Genomic DNA, 22,531 nt, shown 5'->3' with positions numbered 1-22,531 from the left:
GGTCTGCCTGTGCAGTATTACTTCTCTGCCCCCTGTGATTTATGAAATGCAGATCAGATCATATCATTTCCTGTTTAAAGTCCTTCAGTGGTGTTACAGTGATTTTACTAAGTAGGGTAGGTTATGGGTGAACAAACCAAAGCACCTCAGGGAGATCAAGGTTTCATGGCTGGGACGTGCTGGAGCCAGGCCTAGCAGGCCTTATGTGCAGAATCTGCTGTTCCTAGTCTGTTTCTTGGTTAATGGAACCCTCGTCCCCATTTTTAAAATAAAAAGCAACTGCATTGGAAGGGAACTTAGGATATTTGAAAATAAGTGCAGAAGAATGATTGTTGAAATTAGAACTTGCTAATTTGTGCAGCCTGGATTCCTGGTTTATTTTAACCTTAAGCATATGCTACTTTGGATAAATATTTGCATTATTACACTAGCTATTCCTGTGAATCCACTTTCAAGAAGTATGGCAGGTTATTTCTTTTGTGCCTATGAAATGAACCTGTAGCACATATTCTTTTTAAGACATCAGCCGTGGGTTTTAAGACATCACGTGGGCAGCCTCAGACACGTGAACTTAGATAGAAAGTGCTGACAGAGGAAAAGAGAATTGTGGAAGCCGGAACTCAGGATGTGTGAGGACCACTTCCCACAGGCAAGTGAAGGGGGTGAGAGGGGTCCTTACAAATTCTTCTAGTGACGGAGGAAGTTATCTCCTCTGCTACCAGCATCCCCCCCCCCTCCTCTAATTCTTCTCTCCGGTCACACTCTTGTTTGATAGGCTCAGTTAATAATTAACTTAAAGTGATTTTTAGTTTTGTTTTTCTTCTTTAACTTAGCTTAGAGCTCTATTTGTGTCTCTCTCCCTTAGAAATCTGGTTTTCAGGTTATGGCCGATCACAGGCCAAAAGTAAGCAGGATGCAGTTGAGGAGGGGAGCTGCTTGGAGCTGACAGACAGCAAATGAGAACTCAGAAAATGTTATCAAGAATAGCCTAACAACCCCATGTCATTCCTGTAGAGACATCGTCTCCTTAGTACTTGTGAGCATGACTGTGTTAGGACGTGGAACTATGATTGATAATTACAATGATGGTAGGCTTGTGTCATCAGGAAAATTTATATAATGTCTCCTATTGGTGATTAGTGAGATGGGGAGAAGCATAGTATGGTTTCAAAAGTTTCGATGAAAAAAAAATGACTATTTGTGCCCAGAGAGTTAGGCTGATTTTTTCGTATCACTGTGGCATACTTATGTGGCATATACCTCATTTCCTATTGATGCCGGATTAAAAATCCTGTATAGCTGCCATAATTATAGTGGCAGTATAACATAGTGGTTAAGAGCACTGCTAGACTGCTTGGGTTCAAATTAGTAGTAAATTCTGCTTGCTAGCTGTGGAGTCTCAAGCAAGTCACTCAACCTCTCTGTGTTTCTATTTTACATGTATAAAATGGGGATGATACTAGTACCTATCCCAGGGTCATCTTACAGGATTACTATGAGGATTAGATGGGTTAATGCATGTAAAGCACTTAGGACCATTTAGCACATTGTAAGTACTCATTAAGTGGGTTTATTTTTATGTTACGATTGTTATTGTGTGTTACAGGTAGAATTTTCACCCTTACTCTTCTTTCTTTTTCTTTTCCCCTTCTGTTGTGTAGGTGTTTGCTTGGGGCTATAACAACTGTGGCCAGGTGGGATCGGGATCTACAGCAAATCAACCAACTCCTCGCAAAGTTACAAACTGTTTACATATTAAGAGGGTGGTTGGCATTGCCTGCGGTCAGACCTCGTCCATGGCTGTTCTGGACAATGGTGAGGTGAGCGATGTCTGCATCCCCCTTTCTCCTCCTACCTCCTCCTTCAGTGAAATGTCCTTTTCTTTCCAGGTAGCTTCTGGAAGGAAGACCGCTTTGTTTTGATAGCTCCATAGATAGTTAACTGATTGAGGTTGTAACCACAGGATGTTTGCTCCTCATTATGAATTTTTAAATTCCAAGATTTATCTGCAAGTAAAGGTTCTAATGTGTTTTTGCCAGATCCAAATAGCCCAATGCTTATAGGTATTTGTTTGTGATTTAACGTAACAGATAAAAGAATTTAATACTACCTCTTTCTTCCAATGAAAAAGTGAACGATGCACTCTTTTTTTTTTTTTTTTTTTTTTAAGTGAAAGCAGGTTTATTTAGAGAGATACTCATTGCATAGAGAGAACGCGGTCCATCTCAGAAAGTGAGAGCGGCCCTGGGAGAAACACACCCCACTGACAGAGTGCGGGCCATCTCAGAAGGCAAGAGGCAATGTGCACTCTTTAAAGTCAGCTGATGATGTTTATAAGCAGTAACTCTAATGGGCATGAAGGCTCTGTACCTACCTACATCTGGAATGTTTGTCCACAGGAAGAAGCAACTTGCAAAAGGGGAATTTTTCGTCCTGATTGTTATTAGCTACTTTTAAAAACCCACCTTTCAGTGACCTTCTACCATAGTCACCTTTGAGCTGATGGTCATTTCTATAAAATAATTCTGGTTGAAGCTTCTCCTTAAATGGACTTGTTACCACCTGTGCCTGTCTCAGTGCACAAGAATTATTCAAAGATGCTTCTTTGGACACAGACGTATGGCATCCTGCATTGGGGTGCGAGGGTGGTTTAGAGTTTACTGAATACTCGGCTGTGTTAGCTCACTTTTTGAATCAATCCTGATATCACGCCGGAGGACTTCAGAATTCCTTGGGATAGTCATCTAACATCCTCCATTCCAGTATTTCCCACTTCTTTATTTTTAAAAATAAATTTAAATTTTAAATTATTATTATGTGATTATTTCAACAAAGGAAAACAGATGAAGCATATAAAGTAAAAAGTGAATACCTTTCCTTCAGTTTTGTTAATAGTTTGATGTATATCCTTTTGGACTTTTCTCTATAGTTAGTTATGTATGGTTGAGTATAATTACCTTCTTTAAACAATGGGATTGTTATACCTACTGCTTTTTTCTGCCAGTCTGCTTAACAACATATATGTTTACCTGAATCTATTATCAGACCATTGATAGTTGCTTTCCATTATAATAGTTGCTTAGTTTTCTTTGTATGGATGTTGGTTTTCCTTGTGCACATGACCCACATCCAGAGCTCTCCTGATGGGCCTTTCAATTGTTTTTTATATTTGTTTATAAACATTGTTGCACTGCTTTTCTGTGTTACTGTTTGTGAGTGTGTATATCTTTGCACACTCATGCAAGTATGTCTATAGAATAATTTCCCAGAAATAGGATTTCTGGGTCAGGGAGTATGTCATTAGAATTTTTGATAGCTATTGCCAAATTTCTCCCCAGAAAGTTCAGACCTATTAGACTTCTGACATTGAAAGTGCTTTTAACCATCTCTTGTTAGTACCCTAAACTCCACGTCCCCTTTTTCCCTCTGTCACCCTGACTGGAAAGGCCCTCACCGATGCCCGTTTGCCCTGTGTTGCCATGGGGCGTGTTGCCACCCATATCTCGTGTTTCTGATGTGAGCCAGGCCTTTTGTCTGTTCCTGACCAGTACTTTACCCATGTCCCATGCTGGCCATTCTAAACCTTTAACACTCACTGTCAGACCTATGCCCAGCTCTGCTGCTTTCAGCTGATGACCGCCTCTTGGCTTAGGGCGTCTAAGAGACCGCCACATTCCCTTATGTCTCCTTCTTTAACCTCTTTGCTGGTACCTCTTGTGGTGCCGCTGTCACCACCTTCGTTGGACCCTCATCAGAGCTCACCTGTTTGCTGTTGGGAGATGAGTTTATATGTCGAGGTCTCCCTGCCTCTGGTCTTACACGCTGCAGCCACCCTTCATGTTGCCGCCAGCGTGATCTTTCCAGAATACAAATATAGTCATATTGATCTCAGTTTTGGAATATTTCAGTGGGAGATGCATGGATGCATTTCACTTTCCTCGGTTTGTGTTTTGGCCCTTTGGGCCCTTACCTTTCCTTCTAGTCTCTCCCCAGCCACCACCCCAGCTGTATCCAGCCAGGCCAACGTGCTCGTCTCCTGCACCTGTCTCCAGCACATTCTGTGCCCTCCCCCTGAGGTGCCTTCAGCCCTGCTCAGACTTCTGCTTTCTGAAAAGTCTTGCCTAAACTTTCTTCTGTGGCTAAATCCTTTCTCCTCTCTGCCTGTAGTGCCTTGATTATATCTCTATTATAACACTTGCCACCTGGCTGCAAAAAAATTGCATGTGTCCATCTCTCCTGTTAAACTGTTTCCAAAGACTTATTCCTAGTACCTTTCACAACGTCCTGAGATACAGTAGGTACTTAGTAATTGTTAATGAGCCTCAGCTTCCTCATGCCTAAAACAAGAGTTAATGACTTGCCCAAGGCTATCCAACTAGTAAGCTATGGAGTAGAAACTGCCAGATTCTGTCATCCCTACCCCTAAAGCATCTTCTGTTTGGAGATCAGTTGTAGGATCACATTTAGTGGAATGTGAGTGTTGGAAGTGAAAAAAGTATCTGATTTGTTTAGATGGATGGCATTTTTAGCTCTTCCCTCTTACCAGCAGTTTTAAAAGCCTGTTCTCCCCTTTTCTCTGTCTAAGGTATATGGCTGGGGCTACAACGGCAATGGTCAGCTAGGCTTGGGAAACAACGGCAATCAGCTGACCCCCGTGAGAGTGGCAGCTTTGCACAGCGTTTGTGTGAACCAGGTACGTATGGTGGACCCTTAGGTGCTCGTCCCCATCTATCTTCCCTGCTCTGACTTGGCGGAATATTTGCAGGCTCTTAGTTCCCCGACCAGGGATCGAACCCATGCCTCCTGCAGTGGAAGTGTGGGGTCCTAACCACTGGACCGCCAGGGAATTCCCAGAGATTTACTCTTTAGTGAGTCTTTTTGAAGAGTACCCTGTGCCTTCATCTTCCACATTTAATATTATATCTTTCCTAAATTCCCATGATGGGAAGCAAGACCATGGTGCTGGCACACTGGTCTTGATAAGTAAAAAAAAAAAAAAAAAAAAAACTAACGGAAAAATATCCTGTAGTCTCAGGTATAGGCTTTTCTAATGCTTTTTTAATGTTCCAGAGAATGTCAGTCCACACCTGATGATGAATTGGCATTCTGCAGAAGCTGGCTGTAATCTTTAAGTAGATGTTTCCCTGCCCTTCCTGTTCTCCTGTTTATGGTAACCATTTAAATTTACTTGCAGATTGTCTGCGGCTATGCACATACTCTAGCACTAACTGATGAGGGCTTGCTCTATGCCTGGGGAGCTAACACGTATGGGCAGCTGGGAACTGGCAATAAAAATAACCTGCTAAGCCCAGCACACATCATGGTGGAGAAAGAAAGGTAACTTGTCGGTACCATGTCTTGGGATTGTGTGTGCGTTGGGACTTGGGACTGTGTGTGCTGGAGCTGTGGTCTTTGGCTTTGTAGCTCTTCTGTTTATTAACATTCTCATTTTGAACAAAGGAGTGTTGTACCAGTCAGAATGAACGTGAAGTTGACGTGATCCTTACACAGCTTTCTCAAATAACCACCTGAGATTGGTAGGCATTAATGCATCTGGGTATAATCCCTGCAGCTTCTTGTTGCCTGTTTAGTAGGGAAGAAAAGTAGGGTCTGTCACCATGTTGAAATTTAAAGCGTAGTATAAACTCTTCTTTTTGAGCCAACTAAAACAACTTTTAAACAAATAAAATCTGCCCTTGAAAGGACATTATCTGTTTAAATATTGATTTGATTTAATGTGTGTTACTGGAATAGATGCTTAATGTTTGTTCAGCTATATTGTAAAGTCTTACCCACTAAGTGTTAGAATGTTGACTTCTGATTCTGGGACCCTGCCTAAGAAGCATACGGAGAATGTAGTAAGTTTGGCTTGATGTCCATTTGGATTGGGACATTCAGAGTCCATGACCCCTGGACCAGTGCCTGTCAGCCTAATGAGTGTTCTGAGCACTGGTAGGGGGTGAGAGATAAAGTTGTATTTGTAAGGAAATGGTATATTGAATACAGTATTTTTTGCTACTGTCTAAGCCTCCAGAACTGTCAGGACATTTTTTTCCAGTGTCCACTTCCCTCATTTACTTTGGTTTCTATTCCCTTTATCCAGGTTTTCCTCAACGGTATGCATTATTCATCCTAACTCAGAATGAGGTTAGCATGAGAAGTGGGGCAGCCAGGAAGGGAGACACACAGTACTCTTGCTCTAGTCTTTTGCTTTTGTCAGTATGACTTGGTAGCTAAAGTCCCTGGATCTTGGGCTTTCTGAGGTGTTCTGAGCACGAACTTTTTATTTACCTTGTGTGGCACGCTTGGGCTTCTGTGAAAAAGAAGTGACGTGCATTTTTCTGAAAACTTCCCAGGGTAATAGAGATTGCGGCCTGCCACTCTGCCCACACGTCTGCAGCCAAGACGCAGGGAGGGCACGTGTACATGTGGGGCCATTGCCGGGGCCAGTCGGTGACCCTGCCTCACCTCACCCACTTCTCCTCCACCGACGACGTGTTCGCCTGCTTCGCCACGCCTGCCGTCACCTGGCGCCTACTGTCTATAGGTAAGGAAGCTCAGGGCTGCTTCCCCCAGCGAAGGGTATCATCAGCTGACCAGTGTTCCTGCACATTTGCTGGCTGTGGGCTTTTTTAGGTTCAAAATGTTTTATCCTCCGTTAGCTTTAATACCTTTCCCCAAATTAGATTTGCATAATACAATTTATTAAAATGTTATGGACTATTATATGGATTTATTATTTTCTCCCCTTCAGTGTTTTCAGTTTAATTGAAGTGAAATTCACATACATAAAATTAACCATTTTTAAAGTGTACGATTCAGAGGCATTTAGTACCTTCACCGTGTTGTGCAACCACCATTTATATCAAGTTCTAAAACACTTTCATCACCCGAAAAGAACACCCTGTACCCATTCTTTCTTTCCCCCAACCACTGGCAACTACCAGTTTGCTTTTTGTTTCTATGGAGTTACCTGTTCTGGATGTTTCATGTAAGTGGAATCATACAATGTACAACCTTTTGTGTCTGGCTTTTACTCAATGCTTTTGAGACCCATCCAGGTTGTAGTATGTATCAGTACTTCTTTTCTTTTTATGGCTGAGTGGTAGTCTGTTGTATATGTAGACCACATTTTGTTTATCCATTTATCTGTTGATGGACATTTGGATGGTTTCCACCTTTTGACTATTGTGAATAGTGCTGTTATGAACGTTCATGTACAAATTATTTGTTTGAGGAACCTGTTCTTAAGTGCTTTTGTTATGTTAAATTTATTACATAATCTAATATGACATGAACCAAAAATGAACTTAAAAAAAAAATGAAGAACTTGTGGTTTTGTTAACTTTGTGGAGCTGTTAATTCCATTTTCCTTCCCTATTTTTCTTTCAATGAATCTCAAATACTTTTTTTTGGGGAGGGGATCAAAACAGAGGTATTATAAAGGATAGTGGGGGACTCCCCTGGTAGCCAGTGGTTAAGACTCTGAGCTTCCACTTCAGGGGACCCAGGTTCGATGCTTGGTCAGGGAACTAAGATCCCACATGCCGCATGGCCTGGCCTTAAAAAAAAAAAGGATAGTGGAATTCAGGTTGATCTTTGGTTATATAATCTGTCCCTTTTCTGAATATTGTCTTCTTCAAGGGTCCATTGTTGATTGAAAATGTTAAAATGTAATCAAGCTGAGTAGCCATTAACATGATGATTTTAATCTCTTTTTCTTTTATTTCTTGTTTATTTCTACCTTTTTGCCAATGTATTTCTTCTAAATCGTTCTTTTGTTTGTGATGCAGAGGAAATAAATGTCATGATACCCTGTGCTTGAAAATTAATATAGCTGTTGACAACACGAGATTTGGGTTGCTCAACAATTGATATTGAAGGTCTTGTAATAACATGTCATGCTCAGGTGTGTCAGGTAGCTGGAGCTGTCCCGTCATCAGGTGACCAGTCTGTATGGTCATGGGGGCAAGAGTGTGTTTAGGAAAAGTGAAACTGCTGCTCAACTTAAAGTGAAACAAATGGAACTTTTCCAGGTTCTTTATAATACAGTATTTTTTTTGCAGTGAATATTGTGATCAAAGAAAATTTAGTTCACAGAATGGGACTCTTTGGCCGTAATCACACCTATGTATAGACCCTGTACACATCTCAGAGTCCCATATACTGCTTAACCTGGCCCTGTTTATAAAAGGCTTCCCTCAGGTTCTTGCATTTTAAAATCCTAATCCTGAAAAGACATTCTTTTCAGACCAAACATCCTAATATTTTCTGTTATTAAGTTTGGAAAAAGTATGGTCCCTGAATATATCTCCCAGGGGACTTCTTTCTCGTCCACTCACCAAAAGTCAGAAGTGTTTGTTTCCTCTCAGTTTCTGATCTCAGCTGAGTGTCAGGAAGAAAGTCAGAGGATGAATTCACACCTATGAAGAACATTTCTTCTCTGAAGGGAGGTACTATAGTTGTTGCTAGAAACCAAGATGGTCCAACCCTTAGGACTAGATGCAGGAGTTGAGGCACTGATAAGAAGCTGTTTTTTCGGTGTGGGGGTTGGGTAGCAATCTAGACTCTTGGACTCTGCCCATCTTAGTTATTTCCTTTCATTCACTGGGGATTCAGGTTACAGGGTCAGGGAAAGCCTGGTTTTTGAGAGCTTATCCACCTCTCCTCCACAGCCAAGAGAGCTCTGCATTGTCAGGGTAGGGGGAGGATGTACGTTAAGGGAATAGGGCTTAGGCAAATGGTATTTCCTTGGGAGATTCTGATAATAAAGCTCGTGGAAAGCTCCTTTGTTAAGTTTCAGCCTAGTTTTTAGCCGTTGTCCCTCCTCTGAGACTTGCCCTGGTAACAGCAGCTGCTGAGAGTCACCTTCTCACCTCGGGGGACGTGGAAATCTGTCTCCTACATCGATGGTACCTTCATTCAGTGCCAGCGGGGGTCTCTGGAATTTAAAAATTTCCCCATTAGCCTTCTTCTACCTCTTTCCCTTTGTTCACACATGGAAAGCACAAGGAAGTGTTGCGTGAGTTTGTACAAGTGCCTTTACTTTTCTTCGTGATAGCACAATTCTACTTACATATAAGAATGCCATGTACTTACACCTTCCTATCAGGCAGTCTGATCATGGTTTTGTATCAGGCTGTTCTTTCTAAGTATACATTCCTACTAAGTAAATTTGCTCTGCCTTTAGATAGTGTGTAAGGATTATTGCTTGTACTGCATTAATTTTTAGCGTTAAGAAGGACGTTTAGATTCCAGATATCGAGGGAAAAGGGTCACCCTGTGAAAGAACACAACTCGTAGCGTAAGTGGTGAGTTTGTTTCGTAGGACTCCTTGAGTCAAATTTACCAACTCCGTGAAACTATCCCAAAGCAGAGCAAAGGTGTCCTTAGAGTTTCTGTCGAGGAAAATTGATAAATTCTTAGCCTTAGAAGAGCACCACTCAATTTTTGAGAGAAGTAGTTACCTAATCATGATCTATAATTTTCTCTTTTTTTAAAAAAATACACGTTTTTAATGTCTAACTTAGCATGTCAGACTGGTATTTGGCCTTTCCAAATATGTATCTTTTTCTGAAGTTTATACACTTAGGACATTTAGGTAACAGCAGCTGCTGAGAATCACCTTCTCATCTCAGGGGACGACAAAAACTGTCTCCTGCGTCTATAGTACCTTCATTCAGTGCCAGTGAGGGTCCCTGATTTTTTGTTTCCCCATTAGCCTGTGAAATTTAATTTAATTTCTGTGACATTGATTTTAATTTAATACTGTGAAATTGATTTGTTGAGTAAGGTCTGAACTCTTCTGGAAAAAATCTAATGGAATTATCCATCATGCTAATCATTATCTTTCTGAAGTCTTTCAAAGCTTGAACATGTTTCCTGAGCTTCCTGTATTAACGTGCTCGTTTCCTTCAGAGCATGAAGACTTTTTAACAGTTGCAGAGTCACTGAAGAAAGAATTTGACAGTCCAGAAACTGCCGATCTGAAGTTTCGAATTGATGGGAAATATATCCATGTCCATAAAGCTGTTTTGAAAATCAGGTATTTTCACATGAGTTTAGAGTCATCAATAACCTTACTTTCTTCTACAATATCCATTTCTTTGTTATTCCACAAAATGGGGACTAATAAGAAATAATCTTGGTAGTAGAGAGAAATGGCACAACTCAATCCATTCATTATGAAGAGTTTTGCGTGTTATGTGTGTGTGTTTGTGTGTGTGTGCACTCATGTGCCTTTTAGAAAAAGTGTAATGTATTTTTCTGTGTTGTTTTTCAAATGGAGATCGTGAATATTTATTTTGATCAAAAAATTTGTATATAAGGTTTAAGAAAATACAAAAGATTATCAGTGAAAAGCCTATATATATCTTTTTTTACTCTTAATTAAAGATTCATTTTCCATAAGCAGAAAACTCTTAGGAATACTGGACTTCCTAGCCCTGAGAGACATCTAATTCACAATTAAAGAAATGTTTTTAAATATAGTAAATGGCAGGAGTTCTTTGTATAAATGTGAGGGAACTTTGTATTTATTAGTACCTGGACCATTGCTCACTGAGGCTGCCATTACAGAGAAAGAGGCACATAAAATCAGACCACTGAGAGTTAAACTAGCCACTTACAAGTCTGTTTTGAAAATGTAGTTAAATATTTATTTACAAAATAACAAGTTTTAAGGAACCGAAAAGCTATGTCATTCATTACTTTAAGGCAGTAAGTATCTGCACCAAAGTATTAACTGAAAAGGTGAAGGGGAAATGTTTCTATCTGTGAACCTGTGGCCAGCCTGTCTGTTCCTTTCCTGTATATTTCTGACCGATTTCATCTGTTAGTTCTTGCTTAGACAACTGTATCTTTTTACTTCCCGGATGAGGTAAGTTCCTTTGTAAGTGGAGCCATTCTTTTAGTATTCTGAATGGATATTGAAAGTATTTTTGTGTTTATAGTGTAACTCATTTTAAAAGGATTTGAAAAGGTGATTTTTTAAAAATTATAAAGTATGTTATACTTGAAGAAAATTGAATATTCAGAAATCAGTTCCTCATAGGGACTTCCCTAGTGGCGCAGTAGTTAAGAATCCGCCTGCTAATGCAGGGGACACAGGTTCGATACCTGGTCTGGGAAGATCCCACATGCTGCGGAGCAACTAAGCCCATGCGCTACAACTACTGAGCCTGTGCTCTAGAGCTCGTGAGCCACAGCTGCTGAGCCCGCGTGCCACAGCTACTGAAGCCCACGCACCTAGAGCCCGTGCTCTGAAACGAGAAGCCACCACAATGAGAAGCCAGTGCACCTCAACGAAGAGTAGCCCCCCGCTCGCTGCAACTACACAAAGCCCGCGTGCAGCAACGAAGACCCAATGCAGCCAAAAATAATAAATAAACAAATAGAAAGAAATCAGTTCCTCATATAGGTGGATTTGTGTATGAAATACAATACGAAAAGACCTATTTAGGTTTTCTTGAAAGAAATATGTGACTATTCTAGTGAATGTGTTTTATAAATAAATTGGTAACAGGCTTGGGAGGAGAGGGAGGGGAGCAGGTCAGAGCAAAAGAACAAAATAGCGGCGGTGGCTGTTTTGAAGATGAGTCAGAAAAGAAGGAAAATTGTCATGTAAGGTAATGGAAAAAAAATCCTCTTAAATATAGTTCAGTTAACATTTAAAACAGTTTCAAGAATATGCTGGTTACATGACACACAAAAAATGAATCATTTGAATGACATGAACATATATCAAAAGTTTGAACACTCATTTCTGAATTTCTTTTAATTTCATTGTTTAAAATGCCCTTCTATACAACATTTTTTAAAAAAAACAAGCAAGCAGAAAAACTTGATCTGAACGGGGTCTATCAAATGCAAACAGTGGTACTGTTGAAGTGGTAGGTACTTCTAGGCTCCATGTATAATTCTTACTATTTAATAGGCAGTATAAAAAAATGAAAGTGAGTGTACGTAAAAGGTGAATGTAAAAGCCCTTGCCTGCGGAATATGTGTGGGTTCTTGTACATGGAATGAATGTATCGGGTTGGCCAAAAAGTTCATTTGGGTTTTTCCGTAACATCTTACGGAAAAACCCGAACGAACTTTTTGGCCAACCCAATACTACTCAGATAGTAGTAGTTAAGCATACCTGTAATATTTGTTTATCCGTGATTTCATCAACTTAATTAGGTAACTTTTGCTGTTCCATTTTAGGTGTGAGCACTTTCGATCCATGTTCCAGTCTTATTGGAATGAGGACATGAAGGAGGTGATAGAAATAGACCAGTTTTCCTACCCAGTGTACCGTGCCTTTCTCCAGTACCTCTACACAGATACAGTGGATCTGCCGCCTGAAGATGCTATAGGTACCAGCCACGTTGGGACTGACCAGGGCACAGGGTCAAAAATATAACTCCCTGTATTCTTACAGTATTGAAATGTAAAAAGTTTCAGGTTTGTTGGTTTTTACGAAAGATTTGAAGTAAATGCCTTTAAAAAGTAGTACTGTATTTGGGAGAGGGATGGACTCAAAGTTTGGGGTTAGTAGATGCAAACTATTACATATAGAATGGATAAACAACACTACTGTATAGCACAGGGAACTATATTCAATATCCTGGGATAAACCATAATGGAAAAGAATATAAAAAAGAATGTATACCTGTGTATAACTGAGTCACTTTGCTGTACAGCAGAAATTAACACATTGTAAATCAACTGTACTTCAATAAAAATTTTTTTAAAGATAGTATTGTATAGATATGGTTAATAATTATGGACACTATATATGACTATGGTCTTATTTTACTTTTTTAATACTGAAGTATAAGTTGCTGTACTTCAATAAAAATTTTTTTAAAGATAGTATTGTATAGATATGGTTAATAATTATGGACACTATATATGACTATGGTCTTATTTTACTTTTTTAATACTGAAGTATAAGTTGCTAATGGATTTAGCGTATCATTTTGGAAACAAAATGAGGGGGGAAATTCAATTTTTTCCCCTTCCTTTGTACTACAGAAGGAATTGTATAAAGTGAGTATAGGAGAGGTATGTTTGGGAGGTGGGGAAGGGATGGACTGAAAAAGAGAATTTATTTAATAAAATTCAGAGTGTTATTCCCTAAGAAGCTTCTGCTGATTTATCTACATAACTCTTCACCAAAATGAAATATATATATATTTATAAATTATTGGAAATTATTGGAACCTCAGTTAAGCTTTCCACATTTTACTTTTAGGCCTTTTGGATTTGGCGACGTCTTACTGTGAAAACAGACTGAAGAAACTTTGTCAGCACATTATCAAGCGAGGAATCACTGTGGAGAATGCCTTTTCATTGTTCTCTGCCGCGGTCAGATATGATGCAGAGGTAACATAAAACAATAAGCAGAAACACAAACCGCCCTTAACTCCCCGTGAGCACGTTTCCCCCCTTTCTTGTATGAGACAAGAAGCGTGATGAGTAACTTCACTTCTATGTAGGGAATCATTGAACTGATTGACCCCTAAAAAACGAAATCTGGCTTGCTTTATTCTCTGTTCATAGTTTCAAAAATGGTTATTTCTCTACTTATATTTTTACCTAAGATAGGAAGCTAACTGAAGTCCCAGCAGCTATACTGCAGGTTGGAATATAAAGTGCCATACCTAATGGGACTAAAAAACAGCATATTTTAGTTTCAAGTATTCCTCCAGGTCAGCTTAATATATTTTTCTCAAGATCCACTTTGCTGTCTCCCCAGCTCTCCCCTGTCGTAAGCCAAGGCTGCCCTGTGATTTATAGCTGTGTATGCTCTGAAATTCTGTCATCGTCTAATTATCACTCACGGTTATTCATGGGTGAAGAGCTTGCTCTGGACTCCTTTTTGTTTGTTTTCTTTTTATATTGGATTGATTGATGGATCTCTAGAGAGTCTCTGAATGAATGGGCTTTAGGGAGTCTTGTGTTTTGGGACATTTATGTACATTTTCTTTAAGTTAACTTAGAGCCACGATATCATCAGATTGTAAGCTCCCTCCGAGCAGGAACTGTATCTTACTCATCTGTGTGCCTTGTGCCTGGCACGTGATAAATGTTTGTTGAACTGAATGAAGATTGTACCGCGTGAAGGATGCATGAAGGATAATTAGTGAACTAAAGGCTGGTATGGTTGGTTTTACATATTCATGGAGAATAAAAGTCAAAGAGCAAGAGTTTTGGAGTTCCAGATGTCTAGCTAAGGTGTGTACCCTAAATGGCACAATTAGTCTTTCTTATAGGTATTTTGTCATCATATGATGAGGCAGATTACCTGGTATCAGGGAATTTACCAGACACCCATGAAGATCTGCAGCTGTGGCCTTGGGGATGTGGTGGAGGATAGACTTCATCTTTGTCACATGTGGGGATCGAAATGGACCATTATATCTTGCAATTTCAAAATGTATCCTATCTTTATTTCAGGTTATATTATCATTATAAATATTTGATAAAGTCAGATATAGCTGATTTTCTCTGTGACCTTTTCAACAGATGGAATGATGATCAAAGTCAGTCATTTCTAATGGGAAATGGAAATACAGTTTTCTTCCTACCTTTTCTTTGTCATCGTGAACATCTTTATTAGAAACGCTATGTCTTTAGATTTTACTTTTGCCCAATTATGTAATTTTAAATTGGTCCATGGCTTTTCTGTCCATTTGGTGATTTACTTTAGAATCTTCTGTGTCTCACCATACTCCTCCTCAGTGCTGATGAGTTCCATATTCTTGGGATTAGGATCTTGCTGACCAAAACCAGTCAGAACCACCTGGGCAGAGGCAGATATCTCGGCTCGAGTTGCTGGAAATTTCTTTCTCACTTTCAGCTAAAATCTACCCCAGAAAGTTTATAGAAAATGCCTTATTCCACTTCTACCGAGGCCGGTTGATCATTTCCTTCACTAGTGTTCACTTTTCTGATATCAGGTATAGATACATTAAAAGCTGTCCCTTGTTTGAGACCACAAACGCATGTGCTTCCCCAGAGTCTGTCACAGTGCGGGCATATAGTTGGCACTCAGAAATGTATGTTGAGTTAAATGAACGAATGAATGTGTAATATTTGAAACACCTCACCATGAAGTTGTGCTTTTTTAAAAAAATGTAAAAACAAACAACAACTCACAACCCCACAAATATTACACATTCACTGTAGAAAAATTAGAAAATAGAAGGCAGAAAGCCTTCTTTCTAGGTTGTATGGTTTTGATTGTGTTGGGAGTTATGTAATTGACTAATGTAGCTTTACGTTTTATTTCCTTAATACTGTAGAATGTAGAAAGTAAATAAATGAAGTTTCTAGAATATAAAAATAAAACCCACTTACTATATATATTAGTTGATGGGAAGCTGCTCCTAAGGCAGATTGGAAATTAGCTGCAAAATCCGTTATTTTCAGACATTGAACTTGGGGACCCTACTTGACTTTCCCTTCACTCTGTTGGTTGAAATGCTGGGAGGATGGAGACTACCTGCCTCTCATGTTTCTTCTCTTTGCTCTAAAAATTACTGTGGTTCCTCCGTGCCTTATTTATTGATTGATTGATTGATTGATTTATGGCTGCATTGGGTCTTCGTTTCTGTGCGAGGGCTTTCTCTTGTTGCGGCAAGTGGGGGCCACTCTTCATCGCGGTGCGCGGGCCTCTCACTATCGTGGCCTCTCTTGTTGCGGAGCACAGGCTCCAGACGCGCAGGCTCAGTAGTTGTGGCTCACGGGCCTAGTTGCTCCGCGGCATGTGGGATCTTCCCAGACCAGGGCTCGAACCCGTGTCCCCTGCATTGGCAGGCAGATTCTCAACCACTGCGCCACCAGGGAAGCCCTCCGTGCCTCCTTTTTTTTTTTTTTTTTTTTTTTTTTTTTTTTTTTTTTTTTTTTTTTTTTTTTAAATAGGGAGCATTTTCTTTTTTTTTTTTTTTTTTTTAATTTTATTTATTTTTATTTATGGCTGTGTTGGGTCTTCGTTTCTGTGCGAGGGCTTTCTATAGTTGCGGCAAGTGGGGGCCACTCTTCATCGCGGTGCGCGGGCCTCTCACTATCGCGGCCTCTCCTGTTGCGGAGCACAGGCTCCAGACGCGCAGGCTCAGTAGTTGTGGCACACGGGCCCAGTTGCTCCGCAGCATGTGGGATCCTCCCAGACCAGGGCTCGAACCCGTGTCCCCTGCATTGTCAGGCAGATTCTCAACCACTGCGCCACCAGGGAAGCCCGTGCCTCCTTTTGACAAGAGAATTTTGAAGCAAATGGACGTACATAAAAAGAGCAAAAACATATTGACTCAGTAGTTGTGGAGATTTTAAAAAGTAAGCTAACTGTTGTGTAACCCTTGCATTATGAATGCATTGTCAAACTTTCTGCATGTTTTTAAAAAGTAAAGAAGGACTTGGAGAAGGAGCACTTAAATATTCCTCTAGTACAAACCTGAATAAGTATCGACATCAAGGGAGAAAATGCGTATAAAACATTGTCTCGTGATAGTTCTGATCACATTATAAACATTTTGAAATGCTTCTATTTATACTGTTTCTTTTCAAGAGATTTTTGTTTTCTGTGTCTATTTGAACATTAGAAGAAACAGTTGGGGAATTTTTTTTGTTTAACCAGAGTAGAGAACTTTCCAGAAAATCCTCCTTTCTGAGCAGCTATGTCTTAAAATTTTGCTTTTGGTGGGAAGCAATAAATATGAGCCAGGAATCTAATTCCAAAACTGATTTGGGATATGAGTATTGGAAAACTTCATGCTAAAGCCAGATGGTCAGCATTTATTTCTTTTTTCAAGGGGTTAAATTAAAAGTTTTTTGTGATCAGTAGACTGTAAAATACTTTTTGGGTAGTGAGAGAAGGCACCTTTAAAATTTTTTTCCAGTATAGTGAGACACTTAAATACATTCTACAAAACAAAATCAAAACCTACTTTGATGTGGAATATTTTGTACTTGATATGCAGTTGACCCTTGAACAATGCAGGGGTTAATCGCGTATAACTTACAGTCAGCCCTTCATATCCCTGGTTCGTCTGCATCTGCGGATTCAACCAAACTTGGATCCTGTAGTGCTGTAGTATGTACTATTGAAAAATATCCTGGGTAAGTGGACCCGTGCAATTCAAACCTGCGTTGTTCAAGGGTCAACTATATTATCAAGTGAATTCGAGACTTACAGTGTTTGGGTTTTGTTATCTAATTATTTTAACAACACGTTTGGACAGTTAGGTGTGGTTCTCGGTATCTGCCATCTGAAATGTGTCTCAAGGGTGGCCTGTGACACAGAGGTCTCACCCTGGCCAAGTGTCCTTCCACAGGAAGTCTTAGCACTCTCATGTATTTTAGATTTTAAGGCTGGATAAGAACTCCGTTGAAGGCTGCATTAGCATTTTTAAAATGTGGATATTAAGACCATCAATTCTCTGTGTTTTGGTTTCTAAAGAAAATCTGTGGAAAGGAAAAACAACTTATTTTCAGAGTGTGTATAGTGATTGGAATAATTTAATTTAAATGCTTAAAGATTTGGAGCAAATTTGTAAATTTAGAATAGCAATATTTTATTTTGATCTTCCTTACTAATTATAACAAATCTGATGTGCCTCAGAACCACTTTATAATAATTCCACCACAGAATGTCATAAACATGGACTTTGGTTTCTAAAACACCAAGAATACCATATTAGACTCCTTGATTTTACACCCTTCCCCACTTTCTTATTCCATGGCCTTGAGAAGACTCTTAGGAACTTTTTTCATCTACTGGTCAAGTGCTCCTTCTCATCCTTCTTAGAAATTTTTTTTTAAAGCCCAGCAGTCCTGTTATAGTTGACTTATTAGTTGGGTAAGGGTTGCATTTTCTTCTAGGTAATTGAAGATCTGATCGTTTGCAGAGTGAGGTGAACAGATCATGTAGGTTTTTATAGTATTTAAGAATTATCAGAAGGGTGTTTATCTAATCCACACGTCAACATCAATAGCACACTGGCTCAGGTTGTGAAGTGAATGTGCTTGGCTGTGCCACTCTCTGGTTCAGGCAAATGAACGTGCAAATTCCAGTTTCTCTCTTCAAGTGTGTTCAATGCTTCCTTTTCCCAAGTTCTGCCTTATCCAAGGTGTAATTAGTTATTTAAACAACCCAGATTTAGATTATTTTCAGTATTCTTGAAACTGTTGAATACAGTTGACCCTTGATCAACACAGGTTTGAACTGCACAGATCCACTTATATGTGGATATTTTTCAATAGTAAATACTACAGTACTACACGATCCACGGTTGGTTGAACCTGCGATTGTGGAGGGCCAACTATTAATTATACTTGGATTAACCCCTGTGTTTTTCAAGTATCAACTGTACTGAGAAATCTTTCCAAACTAATTGGAGGGGAAGGGAAGGCAGTTTGATAAAACTATTTTCATAGGTATATGAACTGATTTGTAATTAGAAGCACCATTTGTATACCTGTACTGTATAAAAAAGTTCTTAAAGTTTATACTCAAGGTAATCTATACAGTTAGTAAACTGAATAAACTCACTTTTTCATTATACTACAAAGCTCTTTAATTCCAAATAAGCAGATATAGAAGTGGTAAGGTTTTGCAGTGTCAGAATTTAGTGCCCTCTCTTTCTCCTTTGAATTTGAAATTATGTAATTAAAACTTAATATTTAAAGATCCTTATCTGTTACATTACATGGTTTGAAGAACTTTTTGTGCTATGACTGGCTCCTTCCTAAGTTATATGTAGATAAACTAGTTTTCTATTTTTGATAAACAAGATTAAAATATGACTTTCATCTTTCCATGGAATATAATTTAGTCCCTAGAGCTATTTATTAACCATTGGGTTATGATACCAGGAGTAGTGCTTTTTCTTTAATAATAATGTGAGAGAGAGAATGTTTTCTATTGTTTAACATTTTAGTTTATTGTAATACATCTGAGCATTCAGCTGTCCATTCACCCCACTGGGAATCTCTTATTAAAAAACATGGATTCAGGTATTTTTTTTTTTAATTAATTAATTTATTTTTGGCTGTGTTGGGTCTTTGTTTCTGCGCGAGCGCTTTCTCTAGTTGCGGCGAGCCGGGGCCACTCTTCATCGCGGTGCGCGGGCCTCTCACTATCGCGGCCTCTCTTGTTGCGGAGCACAGGCTCCAGACGCGCAGGCTCAGTAGTTGTGGCTCACGGGCCCAGTTGCTCCGCGGCATGTGGGATCTTCCCAGACCAGGGCTCGAACCCGTGTCCCCTGCATTGGCAGGCGGATTCTCAACCACTGCACCACCAGGGAAGCCCCAGAAATAGATTTTTAAATTGTTCTGATTTGCCACTTGTGTATGTTACTCTCCCTCTGAATGTTGGTAGTTGGTAACTTCCATTTGTCTAACTGAAAAGTCAAGTCTCTGTGACTATTCTTTTGTGGATTGACTATCCGAGAAATTAGCGTGGTGGAAGTTGTAGTATATTATTCTTTGTGGCTTTAAAAATGAAGGCATTTTTATATAGGAGAGCATGAAAGTGAATTTAAGGTCTTTGGAAGTTTTATTTTTAATGTGTCACTTTAGGTTGACCATTTCTCTTCATCACTTTTCTGTTTCTTAAAGTCTTCTCTTCCTTGGACCAAATGACCCACATCTTAATTCTTTTCTCTGACTTCTTGAATGTGGTAAAACATATGATATGGACAAAAGTTGCTTTCAGCTTTTTAAAACCATGTCTTTGAGTGACTAGACTATGTGATAACCATGAGGAAATCACCCCCCCAGTGTGTGTGTGTGTGTGTGTGTGTGTGTGTGTGTGTGTTTTGAAGAGTCAGACTTGAGTAGGGGAACCATTGCTTTTACCGTGTGGTGAGTAAATAGTTTGTATTTTTCTGACATGTACCTGTGGTCACTTGTTTGCCTAGTTTGAGGTTTCTGGCCTCAAATCTCTTCTGGGGGAGGGTGAGGGAGCTGGAGAGAAGTAATTCGAAGTTAATTAAAAAAGGCCTCTTCTTGTTTTTATTTTTGTTGTGTGTGTCCAGGATTTAGAAGAATTCTGCTTTAAGTTTTGCATCAATCATTTGACAGAAGTTACACAGACTGCAGCATTTTGGCAAATGGATGGCCCTCTGCTAAAGGAGTTCATTGCTAAAGCCAGTAAATGTGGAGCCTTTAAGAACTGAAGCCCAAGACTGCTGGGTTTTGTGTGAGTGCTCTGGGGCTGGTGCTGGTGTGCCGTTTGTGCTCTGTGGGTGATGTCATTCTGCAGGTAAAAGAGCCCATCAGGTTGTTTTGCTCACATGGAGATACAGTTCTCTGTGTAGGGATACAGGAAGCGTGTACGGCTTTTCCTGAACCCATTTTAAACAACCCTTATTTCCAGATGTGTATATTTTAAATGTGACCTTAACGTTTGGCTGGGACATCGTAAAAGGGTGAAAGTCTAGCTGGTTGTTTGTTTTTTGTTTGGTTTGGTTTTGATTAGAGGAACTCCTGAAGTTGGAAAGGGGGCTTTGTGGCAAGTCTCCTGGCTTACATATCAACAACCCTTTTGACGCCAGGGGTTGGGATAGGGTGCCAACTGTGAGAGATGTAGAGGCCCCGCTGGGAATGACAGATGCTGACTTGGGGGCTTGTTGAAGGGCTCCATTAGTTGCTAGTTCAGTAGCCTCACTGTGAAGGAATAGTTAAGATTGCCTGAGGCTTTTGTTTGTGTATTTGCATTATTGATGACTTTTTTAACTTCAAAATAATATTCAATTTAATATAAGCCTATTGAAATGATAATTATTTGAAGATGAATTTCTAGGTTAGTCAGGGTTTCTCTTAAGACTTAAGTACATAAAGAGTAGTAATGTAGAACTATCTGTGAAAACTTGATAATGAAAGAAACGTCATTTGGGTGAAAGTGGATATTTTATAACTCAGAGTCTCCACTACTAACAGCGTTTTATTAAGGTTAAATTTGAGAACCCAAATTTAAATCCCCCCACCTTTTCTCCTCTAAATGCTAATCATATAAGAGGAAAATAGTGATATATTCAGTGTACTCTTGCCTTCCTGAATTGTGGTTGCTGAATCATCAGGTCTGCTACGTCTGACTCAAATAAGTGGTTCTTTTTTTTTTTTTTTTTTTTTAAGTGGTTCTTAAAACCAAGTTTCTTACAGGACTTAATAGAATTTGTTTTATCGATTTTTATCTATGCCAAATGCTGTCACACATTTTGCTTATTTGAAATGTCACCAGCTTTCACATTTGATTTTCCTTTCCTTTTAATTGTGTTAGGTAACTTTGAAAAAGGATCTAAATTATGAGGGCGTTTTTTTGGTCTGGTTATGAAATGTGACTTTGGGAAGTAAGAGTGTTCAACTCTGAGTTTTATCATGTGTGCCCGTTGAGCTTGCTTCAAGAACAAAGCTTTGTTCTGCTCTCTGGCCCACGGACTCATTTCCATTTGTGGGAGCTCCTTTAGTGAACTGTTTCCTGTTTGTAAGGTCCTCCATCTGAATTTAGAGACCGAATCCATTTTCAGACCCCAATTAACAAGAGGGTGAAGAGATGCTGCAGCTACTGTTTTTAGCAATGTTTCTAAGTGTATGTTGGGGGGTGAGGGCCCAAAGATGGAAATTCATTGATAGGTGAAATAAACACAAACCCGGAAGTCCCAGCCCCCTTTTCTTGACCATGTTGCAAGTGATCGAAGCCCAATGAGTTATTAGGTTAGAATTAGTTCTGCAACATAATAGAATTTTCTTACTAGGTTGATAAATGTACATTAATTTGATTATTAGCTATGATGGGTAGTGTTTCTAACAATCACTGTCTATAGGCTTATGATCTGGACAAAACAAGAACTTCAGTAAGTTTACTATTGCTCTTACTTGAAAAAAAACTTTAAAAAAGCACAAATTAACATAGATCCATTTCCATAGATAGTTCATTCACTAAACAGATATTTACTGAGTTCCCAATAGGTGAAGAACCACTTATCATATTAGATTACTGAATAATTTGTATGAGTATATTTTCAGTGAAGAGAACAGAAAAAAGTCTTTCAGAAAGTACTTGAGTATCTTGTGTTGTTTTTTTTTTAAATATGCTCTCTTATTTTTCTACTTGGTTTTGTTGTTAATCATAGCAGGAGATGGAAACTATTCTTTGAATTGTTTTGTTCATCTGATATAATAATGAAAGCCAAAGTATTGGTATTTCTTCAAATAGCCCTAAAATGTACTCTTGAACTTCCTACTGGAACAAGGTTTGATACACTAGTTATATAGGTTGTATTTATGTAGTGTTTAGAGTGACATATTAATAAATAAAGCAATCTATTAAAATAGGCATGTAGAGTTATTTTTTCCCTCTCAAAAATCAATAATATGCAGCCTTAAAAGGAAAGGAAATTCTGACACATGCTGCAGCTTGGATGAACCTTGAGGACATTATGCTAAGTGAAATAAGCCAGTCACAAAAGGACAAGTACTGTATGATTCCATTTACATGAGGTCCCTGGAGTAGTCAGATTCATAGGAAGTAGAATGGTGGTTGGCA

General features: G+C 39.2%; 1 protein-coding gene across 11 annotated transcripts in view; it reads left to right on the top strand.

Moving 5' to 3' along the window:
• The window catches only part of RCBTB1 (RCC1 and BTB domain containing protein 1), a 65,336-nt gene extending 43,017 nt beyond the window's left edge, over positions 1-22,319 (top strand). For 10 of the 11 annotated variants that reach the window (XM_061170901.1, XM_061170902.1, XM_061170894.1 and 7 more), the window contains 8 exons: positions 1,662-1,820; positions 4,586-4,693; positions 5,195-5,337; positions 6,357-6,547; positions 9,919-10,045; positions 12,208-12,359; positions 13,241-13,371; positions 20,022-22,319. In XM_061170901.1, coding sequence (XP_061026884.1) covers positions 1,662-1,820; positions 4,586-4,693; positions 5,195-5,337; positions 6,357-6,547; positions 9,919-10,045; positions 12,208-12,359; positions 13,241-13,371; positions 20,022-20,162 — 1,152 coding nt within the window. In that variant the 3' untranslated portion in view covers positions 20,163-22,319. Of the gene's footprint in view, positions 1-523; positions 650-1,661; positions 1,821-4,585; positions 4,694-5,194; positions 5,338-6,356; positions 6,548-9,918; positions 10,046-12,207; positions 12,360-13,240; positions 13,372-20,021 lie in introns of those variants that run through there. The other variant, XM_061170904.1, reaches the window with a different exon arrangement.
• Positions 22,320-22,531: the final 212 nt, after the last annotated feature.

Source organism: Eubalaena glacialis, chromosome 16 (assembly GCF_028564815.1).
Source record: "Eubalaena glacialis isolate mEubGla1 chromosome 16, mEubGla1.1.hap2.+ XY, whole genome shotgun sequence".
NCBI classification, from domain to species: domain Eukaryota; kingdom Metazoa; phylum Chordata; class Mammalia; order Artiodactyla; family Balaenidae; genus Eubalaena; species Eubalaena glacialis.
Note: the sequence above shows the minus strand (reverse complement) of the source record. Positions and strands in the feature narration are given on the sequence as shown.